At 42.5% G+C, this 16,406-nt stretch overlaps 1 protein-coding gene across 1 annotated transcript in view; it reads right to left on the bottom strand.

Annotated features, from left to right (window-relative positions):
- USH2A (usherin) overlaps positions 1-16,406 on the bottom strand; it is a 455,954-nt gene that overhangs the window by 255,888 nt on the left and 183,660 nt on the right. The window contains exons 31-32 of the mRNA XM_088666687.1: positions 14,017-14,130; positions 8,978-9,139 (exon numbers count right to left, since the gene is read on the bottom strand). Coding sequence (XP_088522813.1) covers positions 8,978-9,139; positions 14,017-14,130 — 276 coding nt within the window. The remainder of the gene's footprint in view (positions 1-8,977; positions 9,140-14,016; positions 14,131-16,406) is intronic.

The following is a 16,406-nucleotide window of genomic DNA, read 5'->3' as shown; positions in this document are numbered from 1 at the left end:
ATTCCACATAACAGGAAATAAAGGTCTTGCCTTTCCTGGCCTCAATTTTCAGTCATGAAGAAAATTATAGTTCTGAGTGAGAATTCTTTTCTTTGTTTTCCCTCAATAGAACCGAAAGTATGGGTTTAATATATTACAACATTTCTGCTTGTAAATTTCAAAATGCAATTGTAAATTTGAAAATACCACAGGCTTAGTTTAGGATGCTTTTGAATGTCAGAGCACTTTAAGTTTTTTGCCTGATAAAAATAGCAACCTTGAATCATACTGTCAATATCTAAGGAAAGTATAAATTCCCAGGAGTGTGTGACCTGCTGATGATTTAAACTGGCAAGTGACCTGGAGTGAAAGGACTAGGAACCATACCCTTTAAGGGCCAGGTCGTCACATTCTTTATAGGCCCCAGTTGCAATGCCTTATGTCCAACCTAGCACATTCACCATGACTGGACACTATGCAGATATTAAAGACCCAAGAGCTTGGTATTTTATTAACTCTGCAATTCCTACTTTACTTTATTATTTCCATTTAAAGCAGATTTTCTACTCAAACATTTAAAAAATACAGAAGGAAGAATAATGGAACTCTTCATAAAATGTAGTTTGAGCCTTGGACAGTTAATACTTATGAACATATATTTATATGTTAATACTTATGAACAGTTAATACTTATTGTAAGGGGAAGAAAGTACAGAGAACCTCCCCCTTGCATCTGAAGTAGCTCCACCCCAAGCAGTGATGGAAGCGAGGGCTCTGAGGAGGCCAGTCAGGAAGTGGAGAGAGAGGGCCAGGGCTCCAGCAGCATGGGAGATCCCTGGCTACACAGGAGGGAGGAAAGAGAGGGGGAGAAGGAAAGCATGGAGCGTAGACCCTTTCCTCCAGTTCCGGAATTACGCAGGAGAAAGAAAGGGAGGAGATTCACTGTCCCGAGACTCCTATGTTGGAGAAGATCACGTGGGGGGGCAGTGCCGGATTCTGCATCGGAATGAGCAGACATGTTTTTACACACCTGTCTCACTGTAAATAGACTGCACTAATAAAAACTGTTTAAAGACAAGCATGAGGAGCGTCGTTACTCTAGAGTAGTCGCAAGAACCCCTGACACTTATGAACATATATATTTATGAGCATATATACTTATGAACATATATATTTTTTCTAAAGGATGGGAAAGAGTTAAAGGATGGGAAATAGCCAGCTAACCCTTGGTTAACATACCTCTGTAATACTATTATGCCATAGTATATTCTGTTGCTTAATGAGCAAGAATGCATAGGACATGTTCTAGTAGGGGCAAATGAGAAATTTAGACACGGCATATGAATGACCCTGCTTCTCAATTCAGTCACACAATTTCCAGTAACTTCACGGTAGCAGAGAATGGCTCAGGTTCCCTCCAGAAACAGCTAACACTTCCAATGGCTTCAAGGGTGATTTGCGTCCTTCAGCAGTAAGTGGAAACTTCCATATAATGTGTAATATTATTCCCCGTGTGCCTCACAGGAGAATACTGTTAAATGTTAAATCTTTAGAGGCCGATAATAAACTATCGCTTTTGGGTCTCTACTACATCCACTGGTTGTGTTGCCATCATTCATTACCATCCTAGACCAGGTAGTCCCCAGCGCAGCAGGTGCATTTGATGTGATACACCTGTAATGTTCAGTTACAGCCCAGGGGTTAACAGCCAGCCAACAATAATTATCCTGCTATATAGGTCACAGTTCTTGTAATATCTATATATTACACAGTGCCTGTAATATCTACACTGACAACATTATTTTCCTTCAAACACAATTCTTCATTTCCAGTTTACATTCCCACTTCCCAGTACAACACTCTGTTTTACAACATTAGCCACTGCCCAGTAATTCTAGGATCATCTACCCTGCAAGTTGTTGCTTACTGTGCAAACTAATTAATGCAATGCTTTTGATTCCAGGAAATGTAAAAGAAACTACAGAAAGACCCTACCAGGGAAATTCAATTTCTAGAATGGTTCGTTTTTAAATAGAATCTGAAACTTAAAAGAGCTCGTTAAAGCAGGTTGAAAGCAACATGATGCTTAAAACCTTAGAGTGGCATAAGTGAAAACACAATTAAAATAGATATGTAAATTCCTGTTAATAGCAAATGCATGTAAAAGCATCTAGGTTTCCCCCATTTAGCCTCAGTATCCTGATTTAGAGTTCCTATGGCTGCTGGGACATTGTTTAAATTCTGGTTGCAATGCTGTACCCTAAGAACATAAAGCAATGGCTTTCAACCAGTGTGCCATGGCACCCTAGGGTGCCTTGAATGATGGTCAGGGATACAACCGGCAACACTGGTCTCCCCTCCCTCTTCTGATGCCCTCTTGCATCTCTGCCTCCCATAGGCTTGCATGGCTGTGTTGCAGCGGACCTGACTACAAGCTCCCCAGGTGAATGATTCCTCTGGAGCTGGCCAGGGGATGCTGAGCTGAGCTGACCTCAGAGTAAGCAAGCAAGTGGGTGTGGGAGCCCAGCCAGCGCATCTGCCAGTCCTTGCTGTTGGGAACAGACAGACAGGTAGGGAAGCTGAACAGAAAGGCAGGCACTGTGCTGGCCTTTCTTCTGCTTGTTGTGTGCAATGCTTGCCTGAGAACCAAGTGTCTGGAGCCAAAGGGCAGCCTTTCCACTATGCAGGCCTGACAGTGCCCACTGTTGCCACTCAAGGCGAGTAAGATGGTGGCTTCACATCCACCTTCAGCCAGTCTCTGTCAAACTACTAATGCTGGAAACATCCTCTTCCCAGGTCCCTGTGGAGTAGCGTGAGGAAGCACCTCTCTTTGGGGCAGGGGTGCTGGGTCAGAAACCAGGAGCCAGGGGTGTACCCAGGATCAAAATTAGGGGGGGGCAAGGGGCGGGGGAGGGGTGGGAGGGGAGAGGCCACAGTGGGAATGTGGGCGGGGCTACGTGGTCTGCGCCCTTCCAGCTCTTCCGAGGAGGCAGCCCCACGCGCCGGGAGCAGAGCTCCAGAGGTGTGCGGGGAACGCGAGCCTATGGCTGCCTCCTCCGCGCCTCCCAGGTCTTCTGAGGAGGCAGCCCCAGGCTCCCGTTCCTGGCGCTGCCTCCTCCGCACCTCCCAGGTCTTCCGAGGAGGCGGCCCCAGGCTCCCGTTCCCGGCGCGAAGCTCCAGAGGCACGCAGGGAACGCGAGCCTGTGGCTGCCTCCTCCGCTTACATTCCCCGCTCCCGCTTAGCGCTCCTCCACTTACGCTCCCTGCGCGCCTCTGGAGCTTCATGCTGGGAGCGGGAGCCTGGGGCTGCCACTCTGCGCCCCTTAGCCTTTTGCTTCTGGGGGGGGGCAATTTCCCCCTCCTGCCCCCCTGCCTACGCCCATGCCAGGAGCGGCTGCTCAGAGCACTCCCAAGGAGAGGGAGAGGAGAGGAGGCTGAGGGAACACTCCACAAAGGAGGATGTTGGAAAAGGCATGAGGGACTGCCAGCTCTGCAGGCAAGGGGTAACATAACTGAGGCTCAGAATGTGTTTCCCCACAGAGGAAAGAATTTAGATGGTCAAGCAAGCCATGGATTCAAAAAAATTGAAAACCTCTGACATAGAGAGACAGATGAAACCCAGCAATTCTCATATGCCTCAGAAATAATCTTCCTTCCACCATCTTGCTACCATTGTTGCTAGCACACTTTGGTGAGCAGAAGTAATGTATTTACATGAGTTATTCCATTTTACCTTCAAAGAACCCCATAAAGTAGATTAGAAGAAGAAGAAGAGTTTGGATTTGATATCCCACTTTATCACTACCCGAAGGAGTCTCAAAGCGGCTAACATTCTCCTTTCCCTTCCTCCCCCACAACAAACACTCTGTGAGGTGAGTGAGGCTGAGAGACTTCAAAGAAGTGTGACTAGCCCAAGGTCACCCAGCAGCTGCATGTGGAGGAGCGGAGACGCGAACCCGGTTCCCCAGATTACGAGTTTACCGCTCTTAACCACTACACCACACAGCTGATGGATAGCAGTTAGTGGGAACAAATTTGCTGCACCCCCATCCCTTACCTGAAGGATGGTTGCAAAGGCCTTTGGTGTGGGGCAGGAGAACAAATTAAGGCCACAGTATGCCTCCGTGGGGTATTACAGGGTTGTGGCCACACAACAGTCAGCATCTACAGCTACAATATTGGGAGTGGTCTGGAGTGTCCACAGGGCTGGGCAGGTACAATAGGGGAAATGCTCTACTTCAGGGGCACTTTGTACATGTTCAGCCCCCACATACCCCAAGGCAAGATGGGAAAGTGCAATGAGTAAGGTCACCTGCTCTCACTGTTTGATCGGCTCTTGTTGTATTTCAATAAATATGACCATTCCAAAGCTCTGTCAAGCTGGAATCACCAAATGCTGTGCATAAAACTGCTAAAACAGAATCCTCCTTAAACCCTAAAAAGGTAAAGGTAAAGGGACCCCTGACCATTAGGTCCAGTCGTGACCGACTATGGGGTTGCGCGCTCATCTCACCTTATTGGCCGAGGGAGCCGGTGTATAGCTTACAGGTCATGTGGCCAGCATGACAAAGCCGCTTCTGGCAAACCAGAGCAGCACATGGACACGCCATTTACCTTCCCGCTGTAGCGGTTCCTATTTATCTACTTGCATTTTGACGTGCTTTTGAACTGCTAGGTTGGCAGGAGCTGGGACCAAGCAACGGGAGCTCACCCCGTCACAGGGATTCGAACCACCGACCTTCTGATCAGCAAGCCCTAGGCTCAGTGGTTTAACCACAGCGCCACCTGGTCCCATAACCCTAGTCGTCATCAATTCAACACAGTACTGGGTTTTCCAGATAATGATCTAAGTGCCTCACAAATACAAATAATCATTATAAATGTACAACAAAAACACAATAGTGTCATAATCCAGAGCTGCAACCAATATATGAAGTTGCCTTTACTTACCACCATATGGTTGTGAATGTTCTGACAAAGGTTTTTGCTAGATTTTTGGTAAAAGCTTTTTGTGTCATTATCTCTGTGCTTATTTTTAGAAAGCGTTTTCCTCATAGCCAAGTGCTCAGCAGTCGAGGCACAGACAGTGCGTGTGTGTTCTCCCCTGGATCATTATGTTACCCAAATCTGATCAAAGGACAAGGGACTCCAGAAGCTTGTCCAGCTGTGGTCTTATAATAACACCATTAGGTTTTGCTCCATAATCAAGGCCCCTAAAAGTCAACGAAGCTTTGGGCTTAGTATCTGCGACAAGGTTAACTGAAATCTGCTGCAAGGATAACCACTTTAGCAGATTGTATCAGCAGGAAATATTTAAACACTATTTAAAAGGATTTTAAATAAGGAGATTTTATTTAACACTGCCCAAATGCATGGCTAGAGGAAGTGATACAGCAGACATGCCACAAATAGACATACGCCTCTTCTCTTCTCTACTGATCCCCATAATGTTACACCAAGTAAATGGCCTAAATCCATCTGTTTTCAAGCTAAAACACTGATATGCCAAACTCAGCTAGCCCGCTTTGCCCTTTGATTTCGGGCATGCTGAATCTGCAACCCAGATCTGCAGAATTAATGACACTCAGCACCGATCAATGGCGATGTCACTGTTGTCAGTCAGACTCTGCCATCTTATGTTTGCATTATAACGCTAAGTGAGATGCTTGATTATTCCATAAACCCAGCATAATCAACCCATTGTAATTTTGGGGTATTGGTGGTTTAGTTTCTTATCATTTTCACAAACCCTAAGCATTAAAAAGGGAAGGTTGTATGGTGTATTGTGAACATTTCCTCCAAAGAAAGTCTCACTGAACTCAATATGAGTTTACTCCCAGGAAAGCACACATAGGATTAGTTGGATTTGGCCACAGTTTTTCCCCTTTTCCCTTGATGGCCTTTTCATCATTTAGAAGCTGCATTGCTACTCATGTGATAGCTGAGATCGAAAGGCATGATTTGGATTGGCTCAGAGCGCTTCTAGGCTGCCACTGTTTCCAGATGGGATTCACATACCAGTAAATTCAGTTGCATAATTCAAGCTGATTTGGAGTTCTTGGACAAAAAGCACACAGCCCATGAAAGAAACTGAAGGTTTTAACGATAAGGAAAGTGATGGGGGTATGCACTGGAAAGTGTAGGATAAAGCTTGATGCAACATCATTTAATATCCCCCTCCCCAAAACAAATAAGAATGAACGCTCAATAAAGAGCTGGTCATCTAACCTCCACACAAACTTTAAGCTAACAAATTAGGATAAATCTTCAACAAACAGATCACCTGGGAGCCTAAGAATGATCTTTTCCTCTCCTGAGGATGAGCCTGGCTAAGCTCAAAGCAATTAAAGTTAACCTGGACAACCCAGTGGCAGCCCCAGGATTTTGGAGGTCACTGAGAAAGATGCCTTTAATAGGACCCGTCCCCCACATGGGCCTACCTCCTCATTGCTGCTATAACTGCTCTGCTGCCTATACATTTGTCCCATCCCTTTGGGTTCAAACTGCCCAGCCACCCCCCAGGAGATGATAAGAGGAACACACACTATAGTTATTGTTTCTTGCTCCTGTCACCGCTTGCATTCCAGCAACAAGCCTAGATAGTTTATTACATCCTACTAGATTCAGTTCTTTAGCTCAGGTAGAGGCTGTCAGCCACAGAGGCCTGAGTCCAAAGAACTGTACAACTAGTTCCACGTGACCCACAAGGGTTTAGCTTTGAGTTTCTTGAATAGCTACCTACACTATATCGTGGTAAGTCTCTTGGATATTGATGAGCATTTAAAAAGTGCTAGTTACAGGTAGGTAGCCGTGTTAGTCTGACTTAGTCGAAACAAAAAGTAAAAAAATACTTCCAGTAGCACCTTAGAGACCAACTAAGTTTGTCATAGCTATGAGCTTTTGTGTGCATGCACACTTCTTCAGATACAGTGAAACAGAAGTCACCAGACCCTTATGTATAGTCAGAAGGTAGGACGGGGTATTACTCAGAAGGGTGGTGGGAATGGGTGATTGGCTGATAGGAGTGCTAAACCTGTTGATGACTTTTAATGACTGCAATTGGTCTTGCAGGAAAAAGCAAGGGGTGAGATGGCATAAGAAAGCTTTATCATGTTTAATGAGATAAGAATCCAGTGTCCTTATTCAGACCTGGACATTGGATTCTTATCTCATTATACATGATAAAGCTTACTTATGCCATCTCACCCCTTGCTTTTTCCTGTGAGATCAATTGCAGTCGTTAACACTCGTTAACAGTCGTCAACAGGTTTACCACTGCTGGAAGGAATTTTTTAAATTTAAAAAGTGGTTTGTGGTACAGTACTGTGGTTTGCACTGCTTAAAGGGGGGAAGTTATTCTTTAATTCCATTGGGCATTTCTAAGCCCTTGGGAAACACCTAAAGCAGTTATTGAGATTCCTGTCATTGAATGTTTTGCTGATATCTCACAAGAGTTACTACAAGCTTGCCTAGTCTTACTGCAAAAGTGTTTTTACCTGTTTTACAAAAAAGTGGCATAAAATTATAAATATATAAATTGTATTGTTCTCAAACTGCATCACAGAACATTTTCCCCACAGATCTTTTAATAATGCTTTTCATGATAATATTACCACCAGTCCGTATTCCAAATCCTTAGAAACCGAAGAATAAGACAGCACACACACAAGCACACACAAAAAAGATTGATGGAGATCTTGAAAAGAAAAAAAAAGCCCCAAAAGATAAACGACACTACAAGAATATAGGAAAACCTGGAGGGGGGATATTAATTGCACCTATACATTTGATAAATATTTATTTTTTTGCAGAAGAAAAATGCATACTAGTTTAAACTGTCATTATGTGAACCTATATCCTATTTTTCATATTATTAGCAATACATAATGTGGTAGTTTATATTCAAAAATAAAACCAAAATGTATATACCTCATGTATTTATCTAGAAATACACCAAGGTTACTATGGTTACGGAAAATCCATTACCTTTGAATACAGAATGAAAAAGTTTGACTTAAAGTGTGCACTATTTATTATAGTATACATCAACAGCCTTCAGGGGGTTCTCTAACTGGGCTCATTTTTCAGTGTCAGAAGTGACCCACCACACTAGTAGCTTATGGGATGTGCACAGCAAGAAATTTTAACGGAATGCATTCAAAGTTTTCCTGCACTAACTCAAAATGCAGAAATGCCACACATTTAAAGAAACTGTATCATCAGGAAATGAGTTGTGTTTTGTCCCACAAACTAGTTAAGCCAGAGTATTTAGATTCTGGCCAATTTCACACATATTTCACATAAAAGCGGGGTGGTGAGTCAGTGCAACTAATAGTTCAGTCCTGTGTTTTAGACCAGACTTGTGCAGTGAGAGTGGTAGGAAGCACCCTTCCACAGGTGCATCTGCATCCTGCATTCTCAGGCAGCTGCCAAGCCTCTAGCATCCTGGCAGAACCCATCAGCAGTGACGACGGTCCTGTACCTCCTGGGCCAAGTGGCTGGGCTGGTGTAATTGATGATACACTGTAGAAAATTTTAAACTGACCTAGCGGGTTCCACTGACTTGTGTTTGTCTTTCCCCAATATAAAAATCCATGGCAACTGATTTGTGATGGCTCATTCAGCCATGCAGGTCACCTCCTTGGTACTGTGGTCAAACAGGCTTATGTGAACCAGTCCACAGTGTTCTATGTCATAAATAACAGTGATTATCCTAGTTGTGTGAACCCAAAACAGCATCACCCATGCAGAAGTGGTGAAGGTATCAGCAAGCCAGGAGAAAGCCCAAAGTATACAAAAGTACTAACGCTGGCTGACAACTGGAGTGGTGTAGTGGAAAAACAGGGGAAGCAGGACTGGAATTGAATATCCTGCGCATATATATTCCACATTGCCTGATGCTGGATTCGGAAAGGGTAATCAGTCTAAAATGCCAAACACAATGTAAAAATATATCTTCTCCATTGTATTCCATACCGGACTCTGAAAAATAACTCACCTTTGACAATATGCTTTGTTTCATTTCCAGTATAAATAAGCTGATTATCCATGTATAAATAATATTGTGTAATAATCCCATTCGGTGTTTTTGGTGGAGCCCAACTCAGGAACAGAGATGTGGGAAATGAAATAGCTGTAGGTGGCTGGACATTTTGTGGAGCTGTGGGGGGGAAATGAAGAAAAAAATGATAACACCTAAAGTAGACTTTACATTGAAATCTGTAATAAAATTTAAAACAATGACAGCTAATTATTTAGATTTTGGAGACAACAACTTGACAATATAAAATTAACATATATTAGAGATGTATTTTTTTAAAAATAAAATAAAATAAAAAACCCCAATTGTTCTTGCCAGTGTAGCATCACTGGGTTGCTCTTATTTGCACCTCTAGAGGACGAAGGCTTTGACAGGAAAGCGGCTGCCCCCTCTTCAGTTTTTCACTACTGCTTCAAGAAAGCAATCACATTCATTTCGGCTCCTCTTATTTCTTCATCTTGGCTTACTTTATTCTTTCTCATTTCACTTTTTAGCCCTCTTACTAGTTACTGTCGTTTTATTTCTTTAAAAAAAGTAGTTTAAAATATTTCTCTCCCTTGCCTCCTTCTCCACCATCTGACTTAGGAAGAGAGAAGCGGGCAGCCTCCCCAGGCTCTCCCAAGGTATTTCCACCCAGCTAAAATGTTTATTTGATTTCACTAATCATGGTTGTGGGCCAAAGTAGTGGATCACAGCTGGGATTGGCAGTAGCTAGGATGCTAAAAAGTCTCCCAGAAGCTCTACAAGCATGGGCATCAATCGCCACCAACCCCCAACCAGGAAACTGGAGCAGCCCTTTGCAGCAGCAATTACAGCCACCATCCCTTTAGTACCAGAGGATCATTACAGGTATACAACTAAGAGGGCCAAATTGCTTCCTCTCCTATGATCTGTGAGAGAAGGGATTTCCCAGATAGGACAAGTGGGCCCATTGCTCTAGAGACAAGGGGAGATCAGCTACCCTTGCCCCCCACCCCCAGTACACAAAACTGAAGATGGGGCCAGCCTCTTTCCTTTAAAAAGATACTCCTGCTGTCGTCCACCAGAGACACAAGTAAGCCCAACTCAGCGATGCAACACTGGACAAGGAAATCTACCGTTCAGGTAGGTACAACGGTACTTTCTGCTTTTCCATTTTGACAAGTACACAAAGTTGGTGTAGAAGAAATAATTAATATAATTATGTCAATGAGAAATACTACTAAGCAATCTGCATACTCAGTTCTGTGTAAAAGACTTCAAGCAGAAGCAAGGAGGGCCTGATCCAGTCGGAATGGATGAGATAAAACCTAAATGCCGTAGCTATTTACACTAAACTTCATTCTGATCAATGCCAGAGAGGGTCTCCACAATCTTCTGTCATTGCTCTAAGCTGTGGAACAGCCTTCTTGATCCAAGTGCAGCCTGATCATTCACAAGCCTTTTGCATAGCATCAGCCAATACTGGTTGGCAATGTGCATGTTAAGTGATGAATGGTTCAATGGGGGAATGATGAAAGCTAGAGGGTATGATTGTTGTCATTCTTCTGTATCATCAGTGGATTGTTACTATGCATGCAACATGAGCATCCCAAAATAGAAACTGCTTACATTGACTTTATGTCCAATCCTTCTGAGGGATAAAACACATGTTCCCCATGGCTTTATTTGATTTTTTTGTGAAGCAAAAAAATCATTATATACATGACAATACATCTGCATATATGAGATTAGTTTCCAAATCACCTATAGAATGCTTGTTTACACTACTGCAAGTATTTAGAAGAGAGAAATAAGAGCTAAATGTTTTACAAAAGAAGTCCTCAGATACTATTATATGTCCATGGTAATGCTTGACTTCCATATTTATGTAATTGCAATTTGTTTGTTTTTTCAGAGTCATCCACAAATAATCTAATTTCCATTGACAAATAGTAGCAGAGCATTAACTTATCAATTCACTAAAATATCAGTGAGTGCATTTAGAAGACTCTAGAAGCTAACAGGATTTAGGGATTTGGAATGGGACTTCAGTATTTCAGTAGACATTTTATTGCTTTTTACTCTTTATTGTATGCTATAGGGTTCGCTTCGGGGAGAAAAAAAACAGGATATAAATTATTTTTAAATACATAAATAAATAGGAAATACTGAAAGATACATTTCAAAGTAACCTAGAACTGATGTTTGTGAATGGCATCTGTGCATAGATTCATATAAACAGTGCACAAATGGTGATGATTAAGGAACTAAAAGTCAGTCCGCATGAGAATTACCATATGCAGTAAACCCTACACAAATCCAGAATGGAGTTCCTAAAATGGTTGGAAGGCATATTGTACGCCTCCTTCCAGCCAACTCCTACAGCCAAGCTGATACCAGATGCTCTGCTTTCATTTGAACCACATCAGCGAGGTCAAGAGGGGGGTCTTGGTGTCTGGACAGCCCAGGACCTCCATACACATGCCCAGGCTTGACTGGGTTTTTGACACAACTTTTGGGAATGGCTGGAGTTAAATGGATTACACTCAGATATGCTTGTAATGAATGCATGCAGGTTCATGATCGTTTCTTATGAATTCTCACAAAATCAAATCCCAAATCCAAATTCAAATCCCAAATGGAGCAGACACACACCCTTTGCAAGCAAAAAAACAACAACACCTTATCTTTGTTTGCAAAGCAGTCTTGCAAAAGCCATGAGTGTATAGTCCTCTCACCTATTGAGAGCCAAGCAGGTCTGCCAGCCAAGGCATACATCCCAATGCTGGCCCTCAAAAATAAGAAGTGCTGTTTGCGAGGAAGAAGGAGAATTGGCAACCCATTTTGCCTTGCCCCATATCACCTTGGCTGTGCATCAGGCATGGGCAATTTGTGGCCTTGAACTCATTTCCTTGTTGAACTTCTATTGCATATTGAAGTCCTTTTTAGTTCAGCAGCCATTTTAAGTCATTTCTGATTTCATAGGTTTTAACTGATTTGTATCTTTATTGTATTTGCTGAGCTTTATAACCAAAGTCTTTAACCCAGAATTTTGTTTTTGTTTTGGGGGCTTTGTTCTTGCAACTTTGTATTTTAGTGAGCTATTTTAATTCAGAGTTGTATAAGATGATCTGGTACATTTTATTTCAAGGGTGGAATATAAATCTTTGAATAAAATAAAAATAGGTGGTGTTGTGTATTGAGTCTAAGGATTTTATATCTGCGTTACTATTGTCTGTATGTGCTTTAGGGTAAAGTAACTGCCTTTTGGTTCAGCTACTATTGGTTCATTTAAGCTGCTGTATTTGGATCCTCTATCTTATTGGTTCTCTCCAAAAGGCAGCACTGTGATTGCCTGATATTGTTCCCTCCAAAATGTATCCCTTTCTAGCTAGTCCCCTGTCCCTATAAATGTAGCTTTCCTGTCCTCAGAGTCAGTCTTGTCTTGTTGCCTTAAATAAAGAGCTGTTATCATGAAGATGTTGTCACTGAATGACTACTATTAAGAAACCCACGACACAACAGGTAAAATAAATTTGGAGGGTTGCATTTTTTGGTTAGCAGGGGAGGAGTTAAGCCTCGAGTTTCTCGAGACAGATGAATGCCAGCAATAATAACTCCAACTCAGAAGCAACAATTGAGAGAAAAGAGATGAGCCACAGTTCTTTTGAGTATGCAGATTCTAAAATTATTAGGCAGCTATCTAGGGTGCTGGAGGGGACTCTTGAGAGTCCCATGGACTGCAAGAAGATCAAACCTATCCATTCTGAAGGAAATCAGCCCTGAGTGCCCATAGATGGGCAGAACGACACCGGAAGTTGCGTCTACGCACTTCCGGACATGCGTAGACACAACTTTCGAAGCCAGCGCCGGCCATTTTTGGTGCCCATAGATGGGCAAAGCGACACCAGAAGTTGCGTCTATGCCAGAAGTTGCGGCACCGGCTTCGAAAGTCGTGTCTACGCATGTCCGGAAGTGCGTAGACGCAACTTCTGGTGTCGCGCGGCTGCCGGTCCCAGATTCTGCAGTCCGGGACTTGCCAGGTATGCTGGGGTGTGAACTTTGTCTCCTTAGGTAGTGAGTCAGCATCACCTTCTGCTACTGGATCACTTGAAGGTAAACTTTGTTGAAGGTAAATTCTTAAAAGAACATCATTCATATAGTAATAGAAGAAACAAAGAAGGTTGTGTTAACTTATGGGCCTTCTTTGAAATAATATTAGGGCCAGATCCTTCTTTCTGTTATGGTAGCATAAATTTGCCATCAAGGAAACAAACAATTTTGATTTCATGGGGAAAGCTATTTACTGGTGTAATTTTACAGTCTGGCTCAAGTTATTTTCTTTTATGTTTAAGATAAATATTCTTTCAAATCTTTTGAGAACCCTTTCCTCAGTAATTGATACACAGAAGAAGTTACTGAGCTAGTCTCTAAAAGCAAAACCCGAACATAATTTCTCTTTCTAGCTGCTCTTGAGCTTAATACCAGCTTCAGAAATGATAATTTATGCTTGCAACTTTTAAGTTTCAAGTACAACAGATTAATAAACGGCCCAATTGGCATTTTGAGGTTCCATCAGGCTGAAATAATTGTTGCCTGTGCTGGTGTTTAGCAGTTAAAAGAGACCATGGAAATCAACCATTTGATTCTCAATTTCATACTGTGCCATACAATCAATTCTTTTTAGTCAGACTGTCTCTAGATTTACTTCTGAGCCATAGTAAAATGAGGAAGCTTTCATTAATCTTTCAGATGCTTCATATTAATGACAAGGCTCTTGCATGAACAATGTAACAGCAATTAAAAAGCCCATTAATCTGCATTACAGCTATTAAAGATGCATGTCATTAAAGGGTATGGAGTTTGATTCATTTTAGCACCCCCCCAAAAAATGGAGCAATTATGGTCTGGCAATGCACTTTGTCATCAAATTAGGTTGGGGTTTTCCAGCAAATGGCTTTGCAGCATTTAGCTCCTCTCCTATTTTATTATTCATGACTGAAATGTGGAAGTCAAGACCTTTGAAATTACTTTACCTTCTTGTGGAGTGGAGATGTTCAAGGCATGCGAGCTCTCAGTACAGCCAGCCAAAGTGCAGGCCGTTAGGGTTACAGCATACTTTGCAAAGGGCTGCAAGCCTGTCAGGATGCCTGCAAAAGAAATAAGCAATGCTTTGTGGAGGTGTGTACAGTATGCAAGGATCACAGAACATTAAGATATGCCCTAAGATAATTTAGCACAATAGCGAATCTAGTTGTACATCATATGTTTACAATAGACAGGGACAGGTCGAGTCTCATCTGAGAAATATTGATAGCCTTGCTGTAAAACTTCCCCGGAGATTTCTCAGAGGTTTTGCTCAAGCCGGATGTTCCGATTTAATCTTTACCCTAATTAGAAATTCTGAAACTTAACACATGGAAGGAGAATCAACAACAGTGCCCACTGGCCTCATCCCTGACCTCCCTATATTAACCGGTCAGTACATCTGATTCTGTGCACACTTTCGGCACCCTGCGTTTTAAAAGGATGCAGTTTGCACGTGCAGAAATTAGACGTGACATCAATAGCATAAATGTAATTAACATGTATCGCTTTTGTTATGTAAACACCAGCCACAGGAAAGTCTAAGCAAGGTCTTGTGGGGGTGGGGAGAAATTTCGCTTGAAATGCAAACAGACATTTGGGAGAGGAATGTTGGTCAGGATCACAGCTAGGAGGAAAAGAGTCAAGCTTCCCTTGCCCACCTGCAAGACTTGGAGGCTTTACTGTGGCAGCTACTTACATAAGAAAAATGTCTGCGTTAATTGCATTCAAAACATCTACTTTAGTCCAGAACCTATTGATGCAGGTTTTGTGCAGAAGGAATAATCAATATGTGGAGGTCAGGGCCACAACTGGTGGATCCAGTCCCAATCCCCCATTCACACATTGATTATACCTATTGATTTATAATGCCTGATTCAATATTTTTGCTTTAGGTTAAATTCAGGGGCAATCTAGGGTTATGCAACCCAGCCTCCCAGCCCATCTAAATCCCTCCCCCCACTTCTCTAAAAATTCACTTGACGTGAATATTTTGTCCAAAGAAGAAGCCCTATTGCCTCCAACTTTTGCTTCAGGCACAATTCATTTTGGCTAGTCTAATAACCATAGGAAAAAATTATGGGAAATTAATTAGTTACAATTATTTGTCCAGTTTTTATGGGCTACTGGAGCATTTTCTCTTCTCCTTTATGTGCTTTTCAGACTAAAGTAAACTAATTTTTCAACTTGGTCCACTCAGCCTCACTCTGTCTGCAGGGGTCTCCGCAACAGCACAGCCTGGCAAGAGGGCCACATCTGCTGATTTCAACCCCCTCCAGCATCACAATTGGGATTGCACTTTCTCTATCAGTCTCTTAGCTGCTACACTCTGGGCCAAATGACCAGTGCAAAACCAGAATTGCTCTCCACTCTCCCAAAAGCAGCCACTGAGGTTTAAATAGATATGTTTGTGTACACACACCACATCTGTGGTGAAAAGCGGCCCACCAATTTTATGGATAAATATCACACCATATCTAGGTACATAGGAAACTACCTTATAGCAAGTTCCATCTTGCTTGATTTTGTCTACACTGACTGGCAGGGGCTTTCCAGGATTTCAGACAGCGGTCTCTCCCAGTCCTACCAAGAGATGCCAGGGGTTGAAACCTGAAAGACTGTGACCATCTGCATGCAAAGCAGAGGCTTTAGCCCTGAGCTGTAGCCCTTCCCCTATGTTACCACGTCTACCGGCTCCATCCACATTTAGGGATAGCATAGCATGCTAATGGTATGCACTGATCACTGGTGCACTTATTGCTACACATGAATAGACAAGAGGTGTGCTAAGTGCATTTAAACCATGATGGGATGCGACTGAATCATTTACTAGAAAAACAGATTTATCTGTGGGCTGAGCCATATAAATCAGACCTCTGTGTTAATCGATCAAGAATTAGTACCACCATTTGGTTTCCAAGCATGATTTAGAAACCCCATTTTACCCACATCTATTAATTGAAAGAGTAGCCACCATTCCTTTGTTCTTGAACCACCCTGGTTGCGAATACACAACAATGTGTTTAAATGATGCCCATCTTCTCATCAATCCCCAATGGGTGAACTTGCAAGGCAATCAATCAAGGCAGAGTAGTGTTACACCAAATATTTCTTCTGCATTTTTTGGCCACTCTGCCATCAAATATGACCACTTCGTATTTCAAAGGTTTGTCAAATTTATTTAAATTCAATCACTAGGTTAATACAATCTTACTGGTGGGGAGGGGGAGCTTTCACCCTGTCCTGCAAAACCAATGATATTCAAAACTGGGACATATACCAAGAACTATAATGAGCCACAATTTAAACCATCTTTATCACTGACCATCTCTTAAATATT

This window comes from Zootoca vivipara, chromosome 3 (assembly GCF_965207765.1).
Source record: "Zootoca vivipara chromosome 3, rZooViv2.hap1.1, whole genome shotgun sequence".
Taxonomy (NCBI): Eukaryota; Metazoa; Chordata; class Lepidosauria; order Squamata; family Lacertidae; genus Zootoca; species Zootoca vivipara.
Note: the sequence above shows the minus strand (reverse complement) of the source record. Positions and strands in the feature narration are given on the sequence as shown.